The sequence below is a fragment of the Sus scrofa genome, chromosome 16, assembly GCF_054392235.1.
Source record: "Sus scrofa isolate SSC_HxYL_T2T_F1_AM1 chromosome 16, Sscrofa_HxYL_maternal_Yorkshire_Landrace_v2.0, whole genome shotgun sequence".
Taxonomy (NCBI): domain Eukaryota; kingdom Metazoa; phylum Chordata; class Mammalia; order Artiodactyla; family Suidae; genus Sus; species Sus scrofa.
The window spans coordinates 33,510,481-33,530,229 of NC_139398.1; the positions used below are offsets into that span (position 1 = coordinate 33,510,481).

General features: G+C 39.5%; 2 protein-coding genes across 29 annotated transcripts in view; one reads left to right on the forward strand and one right to left on the reverse strand.

The window, feature by feature from the left end:
- The window catches only part of LMBRD2 (LMBR1 domain containing 2), a 61,350-nt gene extending 46,852 nt beyond the window's left edge, over nt 1-14,498 (reverse strand). For 13 of the 22 annotated variants that reach the window (XR_014831132.1, XR_014831131.1, XR_014831134.1 and 10 more), the window contains exons 1-4: nt 14,151-14,498; nt 2,903-3,139; nt 2,560-2,657; nt 1,142-1,237 (exon numbers count right to left, since the gene is read on the reverse strand). Coding sequence is in view for 12 of the 22 variants with exons in the window: in XM_085002064.1 (XP_084858190.1) it covers nt 1,142-1,237; nt 2,560-2,657; nt 2,903-3,076 (368 nt within the window). In the remaining 10 variants the exon portion in view is untranslated. The remainder of the gene's footprint in view (nt 1-1,141; nt 1,238-2,559; nt 2,658-2,902; nt 3,140-14,150) is intronic. The other 9 variants (XR_014831133.1, XR_014831139.1, XR_014831138.1 and 6 more) reach the window with 1 other exon arrangement.
- A 184-nt stretch (nt 14,499-14,682) lies between these two features.
- Nucleotides 14,683-19,749, forward strand: part of SKP2 (S-phase kinase associated protein 2) — a 40,071-nt gene continuing 35,004 nt past the window's right edge. For 5 of the 7 annotated variants that reach the window (XR_014830701.1, XR_014830700.1, XM_085001544.1 and 2 more), the window contains exons 1-2: nt 14,683-14,861; nt 15,363-15,634. Coding sequence is in view for 2 of the 7 variants with exons in the window: in NM_001171755.1 (NP_001165226.1) it covers nt 14,854-14,861; nt 15,363-15,634 (280 nt within the window). In the remaining 5 variants the exon portion in view is untranslated. 7 annotated transcript variants of the gene reach the window in all.

Here is a 19,749-nt window from a genome sequence, read left to right on the forward strand (position 1 = left end):
TAAATCATTAAGGGGAAAGACAGAAAGCTGAAAAGGGTTAGACTTTGGTTTCTTTTTTTCAAAGGATGAGAAATCTGTGCATGCTTGGTTGAAACTGGAAGCTCTAAGTATAGGCAGCAAGAGCTGAAGGGTATGGGTCCATATTTAGGGAAGAGGGATTAGCTTTAAGAGTGACTCTTCCACCCTTGGAGGGAAAGAAAGGATAGGTAAGTAGGTAGGTTTGTTCGTGAAAATGTGTGCAAAGAGCTGTCAGCTGATGACTTCTTTTTTCATTAGGAGGCAGAAAATAAAGACATCTTCAAGGAGAGAAGCTGATGATTACTAGAATATGAGAGAGTCGCAAACGGAGCAGACAAGGTTTGCAATAATCAGAAAGATTTACTGTAGAGAATGAAGAGCAAGCGGACTAAAGAAACAAAGAATAAAAGTCTGGCAATGTTGAGGGCCAGTCAAGTTCAATGAGCATAATATAGGGGCACCATACTCTGCTGTGTGACTTTTCTTCTGTGATGTTCACCATCTCCAGTTTTAGAGCTTAGTTAACTGCAAATATGTAAAATGCTCAGTAGACAGTAGATAAAGCAGGAGTCTGGAGCTCAGCAAAAAGACAAAGCTATATCAGGTAGAAAGAATGATTTGGAATATATCAAGGTCAATGAAACCATGGCTATGATTAAAGTTATTCGAAGGAGAGTCAGATAACAGGATGACCAAAGATGGGGTGCTAGGGAACACCAACATTTAGAAATACACCACAGAAATGAAGCTCATTAAGGAAATTCAGAAGGTTGGACTAAACACACAGAGAGAAAACTAGGGGATAATGATGACCTGAACAAGAGCAGTTTCATATAATAATGGGCCTTGAAGAAGACTGAATTGAAGGTCAAGAGAGAGAGCAACAACTGAAAGGAAATGGGGACAAGGAGAATTTTTTATTCCTATTTTCTATTTCTTGTTTGCTTTGTTCTTTTCATTTAAGATGTGAGAGATGTAAACAAGTAGAAAGGCTGAGGATACGGATTTAAGGGAAAAAATAGGTGACATCTGAATAAACTCTAAAACATGTTCACTGAAAAAAAAAATCACTTTTTAAAATTTAGCCAAAATTTCAGAAACTTGATCCTTCACTACCACTTACCATGTTAAAAACTGTGATGTCCAATATACTACCCTCCAGAAAATTGGCATGATTCCATCAGGAATGTAACTCCATGGCTTGAAACACGGACGCTGGCTATTTAATAATAATTTAAAGCCAATTAATCATAAATGTTGATTACTTAAATGAATCACACAGTTCGTGTGTGATAAAGTTCACTTATATTCAGATTTTAAAGTACTGACTCAAACTTGTAAAATTCCATAGGAAATAAAAATTCAAAGTTGACTATCAAACTAAAAAAACATATACCAAGGGAAGGGACAAAACAATCTGTTCTAAAGAAGAATGCATTTCATTTTTCAACTTTCAGTGGTTTTTTTAGTCATTGACTAAAAAGAAGACAATGTTCTGATAGACTAGTAACGTGACAGACTTTAAAAGTAAATGCATCATGAAATCAAATCTCTAATTTGATTACCTTTCAGGTTGATGATTACCTTTAAAATACACACTCATCACATGTGTGGGGTTGTTTATGCCAGGGGGAGGAGAAAGACATTAGGTGATTAATTCCCAGAAATTGGAACCCTAACTAATCAGTCACTACAGCATATCTCCTGTGAAGACAGATGCCAGCATCTATACATAATTCTGCATTAATTTTCTGACGATATGTGTATCTGACCATAGATTCTGTCAGTAAGAGTCAGCCTTCCTAGACTGTAAGTGTATCCTTTAATCCAAGGGCTTCCAACAATCCACAATGGTGCTTCAAAAGGGAAAAACAACTACATTCTAAATTTACCCTTATTCAGCTTTGATTTTAAAAAGTAAATGAAAGTTGCATAAAGAAGCAGGCAGATACTACTTAAAGCACTGGTAAATGCTATAGCCAATATTTACTTTTTACTTGGAAGCTTGATATAAATTTAACATAACCTTCTGATAATTTGAACTTTATTTACTCTTGGTCTAAAACCATAATGACTTCAAAGGATGTGCAATATCAAAATAATATCCAATATACAGAAGAATCACCTTGTTCATTTTTACAACCTTGTAAATTAGGCAAATGAGAAAATGCATGCCTCATTGTTTTGATCAGAGAGAGACTGAGAGGAAAAATAGTTTTTGGAAATTGCATTCTTAGTAAGGGACAAAAAAAAAATCAAGTCTTCTCCAAATTTCTCATTAGCACCTCCTGAAAGGCTTTGTGTACCAATACATATTTACATTTTATTTAAGATTTAAAATTAAATGGAATACAAGCTAATTAAAAGTCTATTAGCAAAGGTTGAAGAAGGGAGGTAAGTAGAGAATGAAGATAAACTTTTATACATGTAAAATCCAGATGTTAAAAACAATTTTTAAACAAACTGCCCCCTACAATATTAAAAAAAAGAAAAAAAAAAAACAAAAACCCACACACACAAAGAAGAAGAGGAAGAAAGTACCTTGGAACCGGGGTGGCAGCAGCATACAATCCTGTAACATTGCTACTTTCAGGAGGGCTTGAGTTTGCAGCAGCATGTTTACACCTGTTGTATATTGTCTAAAGCAATGAAGGCACGGTTTAAAAATGAAAACCAAGAGGTTATCAAGTATTCAAAGGATACTGGAGTGCATCAATCTACCCAAAACACCCTCCTGGCTATACTTTTTATGATCAAATTCATATAATAATGCTTCAGTTCAAAATATACATTAACCTTTACATAACTTAGCTGTCTCCTATCTCTAACATGCTATATAATTACAACTGCCTTTTAAATTGTGAAAATCAGTTTCAGCTCTTACCGTACTAACATCCAGAGGCAGTATGAAGACAATGAGAAAGCAGAGGTACCAAGCTAGCAGTGTTCCCACAATTACAAGTCTATGCTGTTTCTTAAAGTCTCCATATCGATGTAGCAGGAATAATGCCAGAAAAAAGACAAAAACAATCTCGAGTCCCAAAGCTGCACCACTCATTATTCAATGTTCACTCTGACTAACCAAAGTACTTCACATACAGGTCTGGATCATATCTGTAAACTGAGGGAGGGGAAAAAACAAAAAAAGGGTAGTGTTAACAGAAGAAATGACCCCTTGGAAATTTCCTAATTATTTATTTTATTAATGTCCTAATAAATTCTTTAGAAAAATGTCAGGCTTTACACAGGACAAGGAAGATGAAAAAGAGATCATTCCTACTCTCAAGTCCTTATATATCATTTTTTAAGGCATATGTTGAAAATTTCACATAAATTTCACATTTTTCAGGGAAAAAAAAAAAGCTATTTTTAACAAAGATCACACTAGTTCCAAAAATATTATAAAGTAAGAATACCAGCTATGAACAGTTTCAATATAGTATCGCTTGGAGCTTGTTCCCTATTTAATTTATTGTTAAGTCCTAACAGAATATTTCATATAAATACACTCTTGATTGGATCCTAGGAAATCAGATAGATATTCTGTAAAATAAAGTTTTCTAAGTCATCTATATGTCATTACTTAAGATTTTCTAAAAGAAAGGGAGAGACGGAAAAAGACCATTTGAAAGTAACATTTTCTTTGTCTGAAACAGCATTTTTCTTTTTTTCATGCCAATATTATACAACTTTCACTATCCGAAATTCTTGTTCATTTATGTCTTCATGAAATACATTTACCTCTTTCCATCTATCTATATAAATCTTCTTTGTAACTATACCTATTTTATAGGCAGAAAAATTTATCATTGGTTATCAAAGTCATATAGTTGAGAATATTTTTAATTATAAATGCTGATGATATAGACATCAGAAAGTGGTTTATTTGATATCTCTCTACCCTTATAATTTACCTTTATTATCTGAAAACAATACATACTTTTCACCTCTATAAAATCAATGTCAGGCATTTTTGTTTGTCTATGCACTATCATACCTCAAGGAATAAATCAATATCTTAGCAATAGAGAATCAAGATTATGATGCAACCCACCAAAATAAAAGAAGGTAGAATCAATAAAATCTGTCAAATCAACAAACATCTCCAACCAAAACTAGTTATTAAAAGAATTAAAGAAAGTTTGGGTACTTTAACAGATTGGATTTAAATTTATATAAGAAATAGCCCAAGTGGAATATCACTAAAATCGCATTTAATAAACTATTTACTTCATTATTTCTTTATATTGTTTCTTATTATTTCTTTATATAGTTTCTCTCCATTCCTCTGTGGATTTTAAGCAATACTTTCATTCTTAAATATCTAAAATTGAAACCCTTTTGTCACTCTCTATCACCATATTCTGCTATATTTTTCTTCAAAGCACTTATCTACATGATATAATGTATATTCCTTATTGTCTCTCTGTAAACACCCCCTACTATACACACACAGACTCTGAGAGCAGAGACTTGACAATTTTATTCAGCATTATATCCCACGTCTCAAATAGTGTCTGGCGCATAAGAACATTTGTTGAATGAATAAGCAAATGAACAAAAACATTATGTATACTTTAGGATATACACTATTTTTTATTACTGCTGACTTTAAAGGTAATGTCAAACTCTTGCTATTGTCTCCAAAACTGATTTTACACATACTTATTACAACTCATAAGACTTACAATTGCTCATTACTACTATTCAAAATTTCAAGTTTCATTTTCAAAGAAAAAACCTGTACCACCACAATAACAGAAAGTCAGATCTTACTTTTAAGCCAAGAATAGATTAAGCGGTTAGGTGATAGCTCGATGCTGAACGGGCTGATGAAGAGCGTTACCATCTTCAAGATACAGGTTTTTTAAGGAAAAAAATCATTCAGTGTAAACTTAATATAATTATTACATGAAAATACTTTTACGGTTTGACCTAGATATTTATTTTGCCTGACATTGTCCAGTGCAAGGAATATGACGATATAGAAAAATGAATATCAGCGATTAGCAAGAAAATCCTAAAGCATGGCAGAGTGTTAGTGAAATGTCAGAAATGATATTTTTTAAGATTATTTAATAACATCAGAAAACTACCATAACATTAACTGAAAAATGAGATTCATACATTTTTCTATAATATGCATAAAAATAAGAATGAAAGAACAACAATGAAATATGTGGAGATATCAATAATAGGAAGATTACAGGCATAAGCAAACAACACAATCAGTTATAATTGTTTTACAATGGCTGTCAATTTTTCAGTCTGATTCATAGTCAGTACTTTTAAGCGTTTTAAGATGAATAAACAGAATTACGGATTCTTTGTTCAAGTAATAAAGAAATGATTTGGTTACATCTCTTCCCATAGTGTATTACTCTCCTATTGTTGCTGTAAAGAGTTACTATAAACTTAGTGGCTTAAAATACTCATATGTCATTGTTTCTATGAGTCAGATACTTCACAGTTTCTGTGGATCAGATGTCTAGGCACAGTGTGGCTCAACTTAGTTCTTAAGACCAAAATCAAGGTGTCAGCTGGTTTGTGCTCCTCTCTGGACAATCTGGGGAAGAATCCATTTCTACGTTCATGCAGCCTGTTGGCAAAATTCAGTTATGTTCATAGGACTGAGATCCCCATGTCCTTGCTGGCTGTCAGGTGGCGTTTGCCCTTAACTTTAGAGGCTTCTTTCCAGTCTTTGAATGTGGCCCTGCATACCTCAGAGCCAATGGCTTGTCAAATCCTTCTCATGCTTGAAATCACTGACTTTCTCTTCTGCCTTTACCTGGGAAAAAGCCATTTTTAAGGGCTCATCTGATCTCACTGGGCCCACCTGGATAATCCAATTACAGTCACTGGTTCCCAGGATTAAGGCATAGATATCCTTGGGAGGATGGGGGGGGGGGGATGATGTCTATGATTTGGTTTACTACACCATCTATTTCTGTTCAAATTCAACTCCTGTTGCCTTATTATGACACAAAGTTATACCTAGGGGGTCCAACAAAACTAGGGATGAAATTTAGGGTTTCCCTTACCTGAGATAACAAAATAACAGTGGGGGGGAGTTGCTTTTTAGGGCTGTGCCCTCCGGATATGGAAGTTCCCAGGCCAGGGGTTGAATAGGAGCTATAGCTGCCAGCACAGCCACAGCAACACCAGATCCGAGCTGCATTCATGACCTACACCACAGCTCATGGCAACAGTGGATCCCCGACCCACTGAGTGAGGCCAGGGACTGAACCTGAGTCCTAATGGACAATAGTCAGATTCACTTCTGCTACACCACAACGGGAGCTCCCAATAATAAAGTACTTATCTTTGACCTTGTACCTAAATTCAAGTGTGGAGTTATTTTTTTACAGTCCAGAATGACTTCTTTTATGAATTCCCATAGCCTGTTGTGGTTATTTCAACTGAATAATTTTCTGTTCAAAGTAAGTGGTGCCTTACTCTCCATCAGATTTAGTTATTTGCATATTAAATTCATAAATCAGTTATCAAGTAAAATCTAGTAAACAAACAGATTGGACAACTCAAGTTTGGTGTATTTTGTAAACTCATTGCCAAGGGGGACAGCAATTTGGAAATATGCATCAAAGACCTTAAAAGGTGGAGTTCCCTAGTAGTGGCTCAGTGGTTAACGAATCTGACTAGGAAACGCGGAGCTGCGGGTTCAATCCCTGACCTTGCTCAGTGGGTTAAGGATCCGGCGTTGCCGTGAGCTGTGGTATAGGTTGCAGACTCAGCTCAGATCCTGCTGTGGCTCTGGCGTAGGCCGGCAGCTACAGCTCCGATTTGACCCCTAGCCTGGGAACCTCCATATGCAGCAGGAGCAGCCCAGGAAATGACAAAAACAAAAACAAAAACAAAAAAACCCTTAAAAGGTCTAGCAACTCCTCTTTAAATAACTTACAGAAATACCAAAACTGGAACAAAGATTTGTCTACAGTATTATTTTCTACAGCAGCATCATTTAAACATAAAAATATAGGAACTACTTAAATGTTTATACTAAATAGTTCAGGAAGTCTTAAAAATGTCCACCAGCCTCACTGCTGTCCATTACCTTTTGACAAAAGCAGGCAAGGGTTTAATACATCACTAATCCTGCTAACCTGGCCATGACCTATGGGAGCAGGGATCTGTGTCTAAGTTAAGAACTAGCTAATAGCAAGAGTCCATTACAGGCAATGATTAAAGAAGCCCACCAGATTCCTCCAGCCTAGAAGAAAGGAGAGATCCATAGGGATACCTCAGAGATTTCAAAACAGGCATGGGTGGGATCTTAGGGAGTATACATAAGAAACACATACATATGCATGGACAAGTAAATATACATCAAAATGCTGACAACAGCTGTCACAAAATAGAAAAGAGATGACGTCTACTTTCTTCCTTGTGCTTTCTTTGTGCGTGCTTTTAATTTCAAATAATAAAATGTGCTTTTTTTATAATTTTAATACCGTTTAAAAATTAGCATAGTAATATGAAAGTAAAACATAATGACTCTAGATAATGAAAAGTTGTTCTGTGGTGTTGAGTGCCTAGAATTACAACTATTTTATTTATTTATTTATTTATTTATTTATTTATTTATTTTGTCTTTTTGTTGTTGTTGTTGTTGTTGTTATTGTTGCTATTTCTTGGGCCGCTCCCACAGCATATGGAGGTTCCCAGGCTAGGGGTTGAATCGGAGCTGTAGCCACCGGCCTATGCCAGAGGCACAGCAACGCGGGATCCGAGCCGCGTCTGCAACCTACACCACAGCTCTCGGCAACGCCGGATCGTTAATCCACTGAGCAAGGGCAGGGACCGAACCCGCAACCTCATGGTTCCTAGTCGGATTCGTTAACCACTGCGCCACGACGGGAACTCCTACAACTATTTTAAAACACTAATGTTTTATTATATCATGATAAACCTATGTTCCAAATCCCAACTCTATTTAATAATTGTATAACTTTATGTGCTTTTAAGCTGTCACATAAGCATATAAGATCACCTCACAAGGTTGCTATGATGATTGAATGAGTTACAAAAGTAAATCACCAAGCAGGAGTGCCAGTATAGGTCTTCAATAAATGCTAGTTGCCAATCTCTACCTCCTTCATACCATGTGTTTCTAGAAGAAAACTAGTTGCCTCAATGGTTTCAAAGCATAGCTTTTCCTTAAACGGAGTTTCTTCCCCCCCAAAAAACAATGAATGGATACCAAACGCTTTTCGCTTCCCTTCTCTGTGGTTACCACAGCTGGAGCCCATACGCATTCCTATAAAAAAATGATCTTTGGACTCACAGAAGTTGCTCGCTCCCCTTGCCTCTCCTGACAAAGTGGGACTATCTCTTTGGGGCTGCAATATAGCTCAAACACTTCTTCATCCATCTTTTGTGTTCTGTTCATGGTGAGGAGACAGAATCTCAGAGCCATGTCAGGAAGATGCACTTGGCAGTGCCATTCTTCTAGGCACATGATCAAAAATGAGGTGAACCAAAATGGACCATTCGCTAAACTGTAAGGATGGGTAGCTATATAAAAATACACCTGGGGAAAAGGGCAAATATTTCTCTGACCACAAAAATGGTCCTTCTAATGATAATACTCTTTAGGTATTAAAATAATGTGTTTAGGCTAAATGACAAAAAGAAAAAAGAAAATGCTAAAATTTGAAGGCAAATCAAAATTCAAATGAAATGAAATAAAAAAGAGACATAAAGCTCTCAAAGGTGGGCATTAACACCACTGCAGCAAAAGCAGATTTTACTAAAAAAAAAAGCCAATTCAGTCAATCAAATGTTAGCATCTGAGAAGCAGGCACAGTCTACCTTTCAAAATATCAGTTCTGAAAATCTTAAACATTTAAAATCCAATTCAGACTTTTAGCAGTCATCAAGATATTATACAATACTACTTTTGAATGCCTCTCATAATTAGTTTGCTAGTGTTACTGACTTGGAATACTGTTTCCTGAGTACTTTGTGGTTGATAATGGTTTTTCAGGCTAAACACACTTTAAGTGGAAAATTTAGAGGTTAAGATAATTTTGGAATCTGAAACATGCCAAATATTTAAAAGAGAGAGAGAGGAGAAAAAGATAGGAAGGAAGGATTGGTAGCAACAGAACAAGACAATACAGACAAAAAAATGTGTCAAAAACTAAAATTCTGAATGTTGAATCAAAAATTTCCAACTAGAACCTAATGATTCATCAGACTGTGTTAACTTAAATACGTATTTTTGCTCAGATATGTGAATAAAAACTAGGAGACAACTCAAGATCCAAATAGTGAAAAAAAGAATCAAAACTAGATGCAAGTAACGAAAATCAATGATACTTTACCACCAATCAAAACTACATCTTCCAAAGATAATCATTAATCCCATGTTTAACAATTTCAGGCATAAGGAGAATTCAGCTTAGGATACAGATAGAATACCACAAGAGAATGTAACTCCCACTCTAAAAATGCAAAAAAGGCATAATACCTTTTGAAGCTATCTTCAAAAATGAGCTGAGTTAGCAAACCAACCAGGTGAACTAAATTCCAAAGTGTAACAAGCCCTTCTGAAGAAAGACAGACATATACAAACTGTTCCACCTTTGGCGAGGCATGAGAGAAGTAGCAACCATTAAGTAGGTAAGAAGAAAACAACTGGGATTGTAATGGATTCTTAAAGATTTCAGGTAAAGAGGGTATAAGACTTATTTTGGTAATTAGAGAATAATCCTTAGAATCCTAATAACAAAATAATTTTTTAAAAAGGAAGAACATTTTGTTGAGTTTACTAGATTCCAAGCATTGTGCTAGCATATACCATGCATTATTTGAATTAGACTTCACAACCCAACAAGAACGGATTGTTAGTATCCTTGTTTAACAGAAGAGAAAATACCAGAGAGAGTAAGAACTGGGATTCAAACAGAAGCATCCTTACTATAGGGCCTGGCTCACATAGAATACCAGTCTCTACTCCAGTCCAGACATACTTTCTTAGTGCAGTTTAGACTGTTTAAATCATTTCTTTTGTTCAGTTTTCATTTGTTCATTTCATTTCAATGAACAAAGTAAAAACATTCTATTAATTATTCCTTTAGCTCTATCAAGACAGAGTGCTAATAAAGTCATTTTTAATATAGAGTTTAACTTAGCCTGTTTATTTTATTTACTATTATTATTTTTTTTTTGGCCACACTCTAGGCATGCAGAAGTTCCAGGCCAGGGATTGAACTCAAGCCACAACAGTGACCCAAGCCATAGGAGTAACAACATGGGATCTTTAACCACTAAGCCACCAGGAAACTCCTAACTGAGCAATTTTAATCGTGCAGGTAAGACTGCCATAGCTTAAGGATTATATATGATTCTAATTGACATGGGTAAAGTAAAAAAGAAAACATAGAGCAAATCAGAATTGGGAAAGAACCTTTCTGTTCTTGCCCCAATCTGCCCATCACAGAGAGCATTAAACTGCAGAGAACTAAAAGATCTACCTTAAAATTGAGGGAGATGTGGTATATGTACACAATGGAATACTGCTCAGCCATAAAAAAGAACAAAATAATGCCATTTACGCAACATAGATGGAAACAGAGACTCTCATACTAAGTAAAGAAAGTCAGAAAGAGAAAGACAGATACCATATGATATCACCTATATCTGGAATCTAATATATGACACAAATGAAACTTTCCACAGAAAAGAAATACATGGACTTGGAGAACAGACTTGTGGTTGCCGAGGGGGAGGGAATGGGATGGACTGTGAGCTTGGGGTTAATAGATGCAAACTATTGCATTTGGAGTGGATAAGCAATGAGATCCTGCTGTATAGCGGAGAACTGTATCTAGTCACTTGTGATGGAACATGATGGAGGATAACGTGAGAAAAAGAATGTGTGTGTGTGTGTGTGTGTGTGTGTGTGTGAGTGAGTGAGTGACTGGGTCACTTTGCTGTACATTAGAAAACTGACAGAACACTGTAAACCAACTACAATGGAAAAAATAAAAATCATTAAAAAATTAATTGAAGGAAAAAGAATCTTTTGAAATTTGATTGGCAGAAAGAAACTTATTATGTAATTGTTCTTAATCTTTTGTTCCCCTAAGCTAACTAACATAAAGAACTAAAGGAATCTTAAGATTTACTACATGCTATGATGAAACTAAAGAAAAAACACATCGCACTTCTATTTAAATAAAATCTTTTGTCACGTGATTTTCAAAAAGAGCAATATACTACTATGCATATACAAATGTATTATATATACACATGTATTATATAATACATGTGTATATGCATCTTATAGGCCAATGCAATTGTCAGTCTTTTTTGGCCTATCCTATGCCCTAACATTGACCATCTTATAAGTAACTATGCTCTTGTTCCTTGTATGATAAACACTCCCAATTACAAAGTCACTTTGTATTGTATTTGAAGTTTCTAAAGTGTACTAGAAATTACTCTAATGCCATTTGCAGATATTTTAAAATTTGTAATTGATTTGTCCTAGACACTGATCTAGTAATTCTACTTCTAGAAATATGGTATACCTCTCTCCCTAAAATGGGACATGGGGTGTTCTGAATAAACAGAATTAATCAGGAAAACAAAATTATCCACATTCATTAGCAATCACAATGCAGTTCCTGAAAAAAACAGACAGCAATTTCTATGTGGCTAGTAATCTCAAGTCTTCAATGGACATGTCCTTATTAAAGTACCAATTTACCAAGTTAAACTTTTTTTTTTTTTTTTGCTTTTTGCTTCTTAGGGCTGCACCCGTGGCATATGGAGGTTCCCAGGCTAGCTAATCCGAGCTATAGCTGCCGGCCTCTGCCACAGCCACAGCAACACCAGATCTCTAACCCACTGAGCGAGGCCAGCGATCGAACCTGAAACCTCATGGTTCCTAGTTGGATTCATCTCCACTGCACCATGACAGGAACTCCCAAGTTAAACTTTTATTTACCATTTTAAGAGAACAGCCATCATTAGAAGGAACGCAGAAAAAAATTATTCGTATTTTGGAAGCTAAAATATTTCTGTTGCCAGGGCAAATTGTTAGTGAAATATCTGTTTTAGAATTTGAAGACTTTGATTTTCAAAGTTGACAGACTCTCTCTGAAGTCCTATAGAGGTCACTGTGTCCACTAATTCAAATATTTCAAGTATTCTCAAAACTACAAATGTTCCTTAGCTCTCAGGTGACTATTAGCTAAGTTCTAGTACAAGGCTATTTCTCATCTTTAAGTTTGAAATCACCCCATCTATTAGACCTTTTTATCTATAAGATGTATACCTAAAGTAGCCTCTCAATTACTTCATATCAAAAAAAAATTTTTTTTGGCCTTTTCTAGGGCCACACCCACTGCATATGGAGGTTCCCAGGCTAGGGGTCCAATCGGAGCTGTTGCTGCTGGCCTACACCACAGCCACAGCAACGCCAGATCCCAGCCACATCTGCAACCTACACCACAGCTCACAGCAAAGCAGAATCCAAGTCACATCTGTGACCTACACCACAGCTCACAGCAACACCGGATCCTTAACCCACTGAGCTTGAGGCCAGGGATCAAACCCGAAACCTCATGGTTCCTAGTAGGATTTGTTTCCCGTGCACCAGGACAGGAACTCCATATATCAAAACTTTATATCTCATTCCTTATTCTCATCATGGAATTTTAAATATTTTTTCTGGTTTATTCTTTTTCCTCTTTTAGCTTATGAGCCCTCTCTGTTCACTTTCCCAAAGGAGACTATAATTTTTTTTCTTTTTTTTTTTTTTAAGGCTGTACCTTTGGCATATGGAGGTTCCCAGGCTAGGGGGGCGAATCAGAGCTGTAGCCACTGGCCTACACCACAGCCACAGCAAAGTGGGATCCCAGCTGCATCTGCAAACTACACCACAGCTCAAGGCAATGGTGAGGTTTTACCCACTGAGCGAGGCTAGGGATTGAACCGAAACCTCATGCTTCCTAGTTGGATTTGTTTCCGCTGTGCCACCATGGGAACTCCCAATTTTTTTTTTGGTTAAAAATATTTCCTCTGAGTTGCAATTTTAAGGGAAAGGGTGTTGATTTCAAGCGAAGGCAACTGCTTTCTCCTTACTCAAAGTAACATAGAGATTACTTTATGTAAAAAAAATCAGAATAATTGCATTTAAAGCTATTTTCCACATAACATTAATTTCACTAATTGTGAACATTTAGCCTAGTATCCTTCACCTAGGTTCAATCAGAATCAATCTGTGAACAGATCCCTTCTTTATACCAATCTCACCTACTTTTAAGAACAAACTAAAGGTTCATGAATGCCTTCCTCTGTCAAGAGGTGGTTGTTTTTCAAGCGAAGCACTAAGCCTAAAACAAGCACATACCCTGGCAAGGGAGGTTTAATCCCAGTATAAAGAGAAGTTTTTTTGTTTCTTGTTGTTCAAGAAATAAGAAGGTATGCCACACAGCATACTGAGGTAACATTCTAATATTTTTGTGATGACGCTGACCTGCTTACTTCTGGGCTTTATAAATCCTCTCCACTTTTATTAGAGTTGGATTTTTTTTCCCCTTCTCTCTCTCTCACCCTGTTTTCCCAGGGTCACAGTTATAGTATAGTTTGCACAGTGGATTTCGCCCGGTCATCATACTCGGAATATGGCACGCTCTCTAACCATCTCCAAGCTCTTCTCCGCGGAGGTAGGCAAAAGCAGCCTGCTTTTCAGAGATTAGGCAATCAGCAGCAGCCGGTCGAGAGAGAGCAACCGATAGGCTTTGTTAGTGGCCTCTAGCGTATACGGATACAGTCATGCTAGTGTTGTAAGACTGCTCAAGGCTGCAAAGGGATGCTCAGCTTTGCCACGGTCTCCTGATCCCCTAAAATTCAACCACCACCTTTGACTCAAACTGCGCCTTCACTTACAAAATGCTCTCACTCATGTTCCTCTGATTTGACCCTGACGGCGGCAAGATGTGAAATAATCCTTCGTTGCCATAGTGCCTATTTTACAGATCAGGAAAGGATCTTGTCCACAGACCCAATCCTAAGGGCTGCCCTCTCCCGGATGGAGGAAGCAGCTCCCGGCGGAGGGGTAGACACAGGCAGGTGTGACGCCCGCGGCCGCAACCTCTCACCTGGCGGGCGGGGCGGGCCACTGCCTCCACTCAGCGGCCAGGAACGTAGGCCCCGCGGCGGCGGCCTCTCGGGGTCTCGTGGGTCCCTCTCTCGCCGCCTGCACTCGGCCCCAGATCCCAAAATGTCTCAGGCTCTCCCCCCTCAGGCTCACCGTCCGATCTCGCCGGACAGCTTCCAGAAGGACCTGGAAAACCCCTGTCCGCCACAGCCGTCTGGGGTCTGGAACCCACGCTCTTTGGCGACGGCGGTGGCTGTCACCAGAAGGCCTAGGGGTTCCCGGGAAAAGAAAACCTGTCGCCCGTCAAGCTGCTGCCATAGCCCGGTCGGCTGGAGCACCGCCCACTTCCGCCTCCCCGCCTACCCTGTGGGCCGTCCAGTGCCGCAACCGCGGGGGGTTGTGGGTATATGGAAGGCGGGGAAAGCTGCGAGGAAAGGAAGTAGTGGCGAGGCAGCCGGATTGCCAGGCAGGGAGAAAACTACAATTCCCAGAAGGCAGCGGGACCGCAGACGGTAGCGGGGAGGAGAGCGGGCAGAAGTTTTCTGCGCGCGCGGTGGGGATGGAACGTTGATAGAGTTCGCGGGTCTCACTGCTGGGGGCTGGAGCCACACGCAGTGCGCCGCCGCGCGCCAAAGCGGGAATCCGGGAGGCGGGCACCTCTGCAATTAATGCACGCGTTTAAAACTCCCGAACCTGCGGACGCCATGCACAGGTAAACCGTTTGCAGAAAGGGGCAGACCGTGAGTGGACCATCTTAATTCTTTTAGGCCGCGAGTTTTGCTACTTCCTAATATTGTTAGTAATGCTGCAATGTGAATGGTTGCTTAACCTCCTCTTTGGGAAAACGTGGATGGGTGGATGCTTTAGTGCTGTGATCAGCGTGCGATATTATTTGGCTTCCCTTATTGGGCTTTTCTGCTCCTGTTTTCAATCACTGTATAATTGCCCTCTTCTTATCTGTTCCATCCACTTTGAGACATTCTTGAGGCCTTCTGCATGATCGTAAATCAAAAAGCCTTTTCGATTTGTTCGGTGTGTTTGGTTCTTTTTTCTTTCATTCTTGGGAACTCGCCGCCGGCACTTAAAATGCAAGTTCAGTTAGCTGCTGTGAGCGTTTTCGGTAATGCATAAGTTGCAGCTTCCTTTAGGCCTGTTTGGAATTATTCACGGGTGTGTTTTTTAAAGGAACGGGGGCTATTGTGCTTATCTGCAGGAAGCACCTCCAGGAGATTCCCGACCAGAGTAGCAACGTTACCACCAGCTTCACGTGGGGATGGGATTCTAGCAAGACTTCTGAACTGCTTTCAGGCATGGGGGTCTCTGCCTTGGAGAAGGAGGAGGTGGACAGTGAGAACATCCCCCAGGAACTGCTTTCAAACCTGGGCCACCCGCAGAGCCCTCCACGAAAACGGCTGAAGAGCAAAGGGAATGAAAAGGACTTTGTGATCGTCCGCAGACCTAAGCTAAATCGAGAGAACTTTCCAGGTAAGGTATGAGGGTCAAACTATCGGTGCAGTAAATGGTGGCTTGAAATATCTTGTTGGTAAACCTTTGTTTAAGGATCATTAGGATGGAGCGCTTTTAAAATTGCCTAATTTTGAAGTTATTTTCCAAAGAGATGAGAAAATTCGTTGCTTTAGAAGTTAACAGAAATGTTGGTAGCTGTATATCTTAAGATGCACAATAGACTTTGAATCCACGAGAATCCGTTCCTGCCTTTCTCTTTAGGAAGGACTCTGCCTGGTCTAAGGCCAGCTTAGTGCCACTGACAAATGAGAACAAAGAAATGATCCTTTAGGATTCTTTTTGTTTATATTCTGCTGCTCTGGTTGAGGTTTTTGCCAAAATCAACTTTACTTATTTGTCAAGGGATTGCTAAAGTGAATGTTGAACTAGGTGGAAGAAGAGACTTCTCTTCCCGGGTCCATCCCCAAGTGGGCTTATTCTGGTATGCTCTGTCTCCATGACTGCCCGTGTTATCTGTTCAATTGCCCAGCCCCCAAACCTGAAAATCAGTCAGATTCCCACCAACCCCAACATCCATCCAATCATTACATCTTTCCCTTTTGTGTCCTGAATATTTCTCAAGCTGTCAACATCTGAATATTGGAATGGACTCATAATTCCAGCCTTATCCTCCCCAGATCCATCCCCCAGAGCCAGAGTGGACTGACTGAAATGTAAAACGCACCACGTCATTCCCCTCTAATAGCTCTCTGTTACCAGGCTTCTCAGGCAGATGAGTAAGTGCCTCCCAGAGTGGATCCAGAACTCCAGGAGTATGCAAAGCCATAGGGTAAACAGTGCACTGACCTGGGGTTATCAGTTTTTCTTGCTGGTAAACCATGTAAACCATTAATTCAGCAAATATTTGCTGAGCACATTTTATATGCTAGTCATTGTTCTAGGTACTGGGGTTATAGCATTGAGCAAAACAAAAACATTTTCACCCTTGTGGAGTTTCTGCTTCGGAGAGAGGATGCAGGAAACATAAATCTGGTGTATGGTATACTAGAATACGTGCTATGGATAAAAGCAAAAATGGAACAAGCCAAAAGGGATTGGAGGTCCTTGGGTGGGAAGCTGGTTTGCAATTTTAAGCAGGGCGTTAAGGGAAAACTTCACTTGGACAGCAAGCTTTAAGCAGAAGCATAAAGGAGACGAAGGAATGTGCCATGCACATACCTTGGGGAAGAGAACCCCAAGCAGAGGGAACAGCTAGTGGAAAGACCCTGGGGCATAGGAATGTCATGTTTTTTCAAGGAACTACGTGGAAGCCATATTCCAAGAGTGGATTAGCAAAGGAGAAGGTAGTGGGAGATGGGCTAGAGGTGCTGTTGAGCGGAGTTGTGACGTGACCTTTTAAAAGGACACACTGATGTGTTGAGATGAAACTGTAGGGTGTTGCAAATAAAAACTCAGAGCCTTGTTGAGAGGTGTGGGAGTGATGATAGGCAGTGGTCAGCTTCTGAATAGATTCGAACATGTGAGTGGACAGAGTTAGGAGGCTTTGAAAGTGTCTGTAGAAGAGGTGATCTTGTTCTAAGCTGAAACTGGAGGTGATAGAAGAAGAGACAGATACAAGAAATAAAGATGAAGACTTGCAGAGTGAGGGTAAATAAGTATATACCTAAATTCCCCCATCTGGCTTTCTTTGAGGAAAGGTTGACTGGTTGCTTGCTTGCTTACTTTAAAAAAATATATATATATGTATATATATAGTTTTTTTAAATTTTTTATTATTACTTAATGAATTTTATTACATTTATAGATGTACAACAGTCATCACAACCAAATTTTACAGCATTTCCATCCCAAACTTTTTTTTTTTTTTTTTTTTTTTTGCTTTTAACTCTTTCTTTAGGAAAGAGAACCTTCAGGTTACCGTCTGGGGATCTCTATTAGGTGTTGGATTCATTAGAAAGGCAGTAAAGGATTGTGGTGGAGTCAGACAAATCTGGCTTTGCATCCTCATTCTGCTGTTTACCAAGCCTGGGAAGTTATTTGAGCTCTCAGTGCCTTAATTTCTCTGTGAAATGGAAGAATAACCCGGTTCGTGGGTTCCCGAGACGGTTAAATGAAAGAGTACATGTAAAGCCCTTAGCAGGCTGGCTGCACATAACGCTAAGTCAGTCCAGTTTGGTGGGCAAAATGACACGCAGTTGAGAGGCTACTTCACCTTTTCTTTTGTCCTTAATCCTGTTAGTCTGACCCTGTCAGTGTAGATCTTTTTTCTTTGAAATTTAATGTCACTGCCGTCTCTAGTGTGTGGAATGCAGTGCAGGCAATTTGGTGCTTGACTAACCAAATGCGGTGAAAGACACTCCCTGCTAAGATGAGCAGCCCTTGACAGCTTTATCCAGTGCTGATAGCTTGGAACATGGGGTGTGGTTGCTAAATGTCCTTCCACATTCATACACGTGGATGGAAATAAAAGCAAGGCACTAGGAAAACAAGACAGAAGATTAAGGGATGGTTGCTGTCTTCAAGGACGTTGCAAGCCAAGTTGAGGAGAAAAGATAAAACACCATAAGAGAAGCTCACGGCAAAAGATAGCAGCTAATACACTAGAAGCTGATGGGTAGTTAGTTCAGGCAGCAAGCACTGCGGGAGGCCAGAGGGAGGGAGCCCCTTGTGCCAGAATGACCCAAATCAGTTAATAGATGCTAACTATTATGCTTAGAATGATAAGCAATGTGGTCCTGCAGTATAGCACAGGGAGCTATATCCAGTCCCTTGGGACAGACCATGATGGAAGATACTATGAGAAAAAGAATGTATTCATATCTACGGCTGGGTCACTTGGCTGTACAACAGAAATTGATAGAACATTGTAAATCAACTATAAAATTTTTTAAAAAAATAGTAAACATTTAAAAAAGGAAAAAGAATGACCCAACTCTTCCATGGTGAGCCCCACTGCATGTGGACAAGCTTCCTCCTTCCACTCAGCAGAGCAGAGGCTCTGAGAAAAGAGAGAGAGATCAGGAAATGGTAGAGTCACAGAGGCTGGATTGTTAAATTTGACTTCAGAAATACTTATCTGAAGTGAGTGAGAAAAAAGTTTTCTCTTACAATCTAAGAGAGAGGCAGGGAGGGAAACCCATAGCATGCTGTGTCTGTGAGTGCAATTACACACAGTATAGATTGGTTAATTGGTGTGTGTGGGGGGTGGAGTCAGGGCTGCAGGGCGAGGGACAGCTGGTGTAGAGGATTCCCAGTGGGCCTCCAGTGGCGCTGGATCATCATTCTAGCCAGTTTTGCCTGCAGTTGTCAGGACAGGTGGCCAACAGCTCTGCCAGGATTAGGCTAGAAGAGGCCACACCTGCTCTGCCTAGCTATCTGATGACAGTGGCCCTGGGCTGTGCGTTTTTCTGGGTTCTTCACTCAGCAGTCTCTCTTTTTTGCCGGCCCCAAGCCAGGCCCACGTCTAGCGACTAAATCCTCTTCATCTGTTGAGTTGAGAGGAAGAAAATTTGGTGGCCACCCCCATGCCAAGACAGGTCTGATTGGCCCTTGGGCTGGGGAAGGAGTTGGGAGGAAATGGCCCAGTAGTGAGGTCAGTGATGGCCAAGAGGGGACAACTGCATTTTATTCATGGCTGTCCAATGCCTGTGCTGGTCCCCTGACTTCTCCTCCTGCCTACCCACCTTCTGCCGAAACAGAGAATAGCCATGGAAACGCTTGTGAACTAATTTGCTGATCAGCTCTCTCATGGCTGTTAAACTGCTTGAAATTCCAGGCCCCACAATGGTTTGCAGACAGGACACTCCAAAGTTTAGAGTATGCTGATATCCCCAAGGGAGCATGTTCAAAGTGCAAAATTCCTGAGATTCTGATCCCAGAGGTCCTGCCTGAAGCCTGGGAATCTGCCTTTTAATACCCCCAGGCAAATGTTTCTTTTACTTAAAAAAAAAAATACATATGTATGTATTTATATGTTTTAATATATTTATATATATATTAAAAATGAATAAGAAATATATTTTACATTGCAATCCTGGGTGTGTACCTGGAACTGAAATTTCACAAAACTAGGTCTCTCCTTACTGAGCTATTCCCTGTTCTCTTTCCTTCCATTCTTTGAAAACAGTACTGGT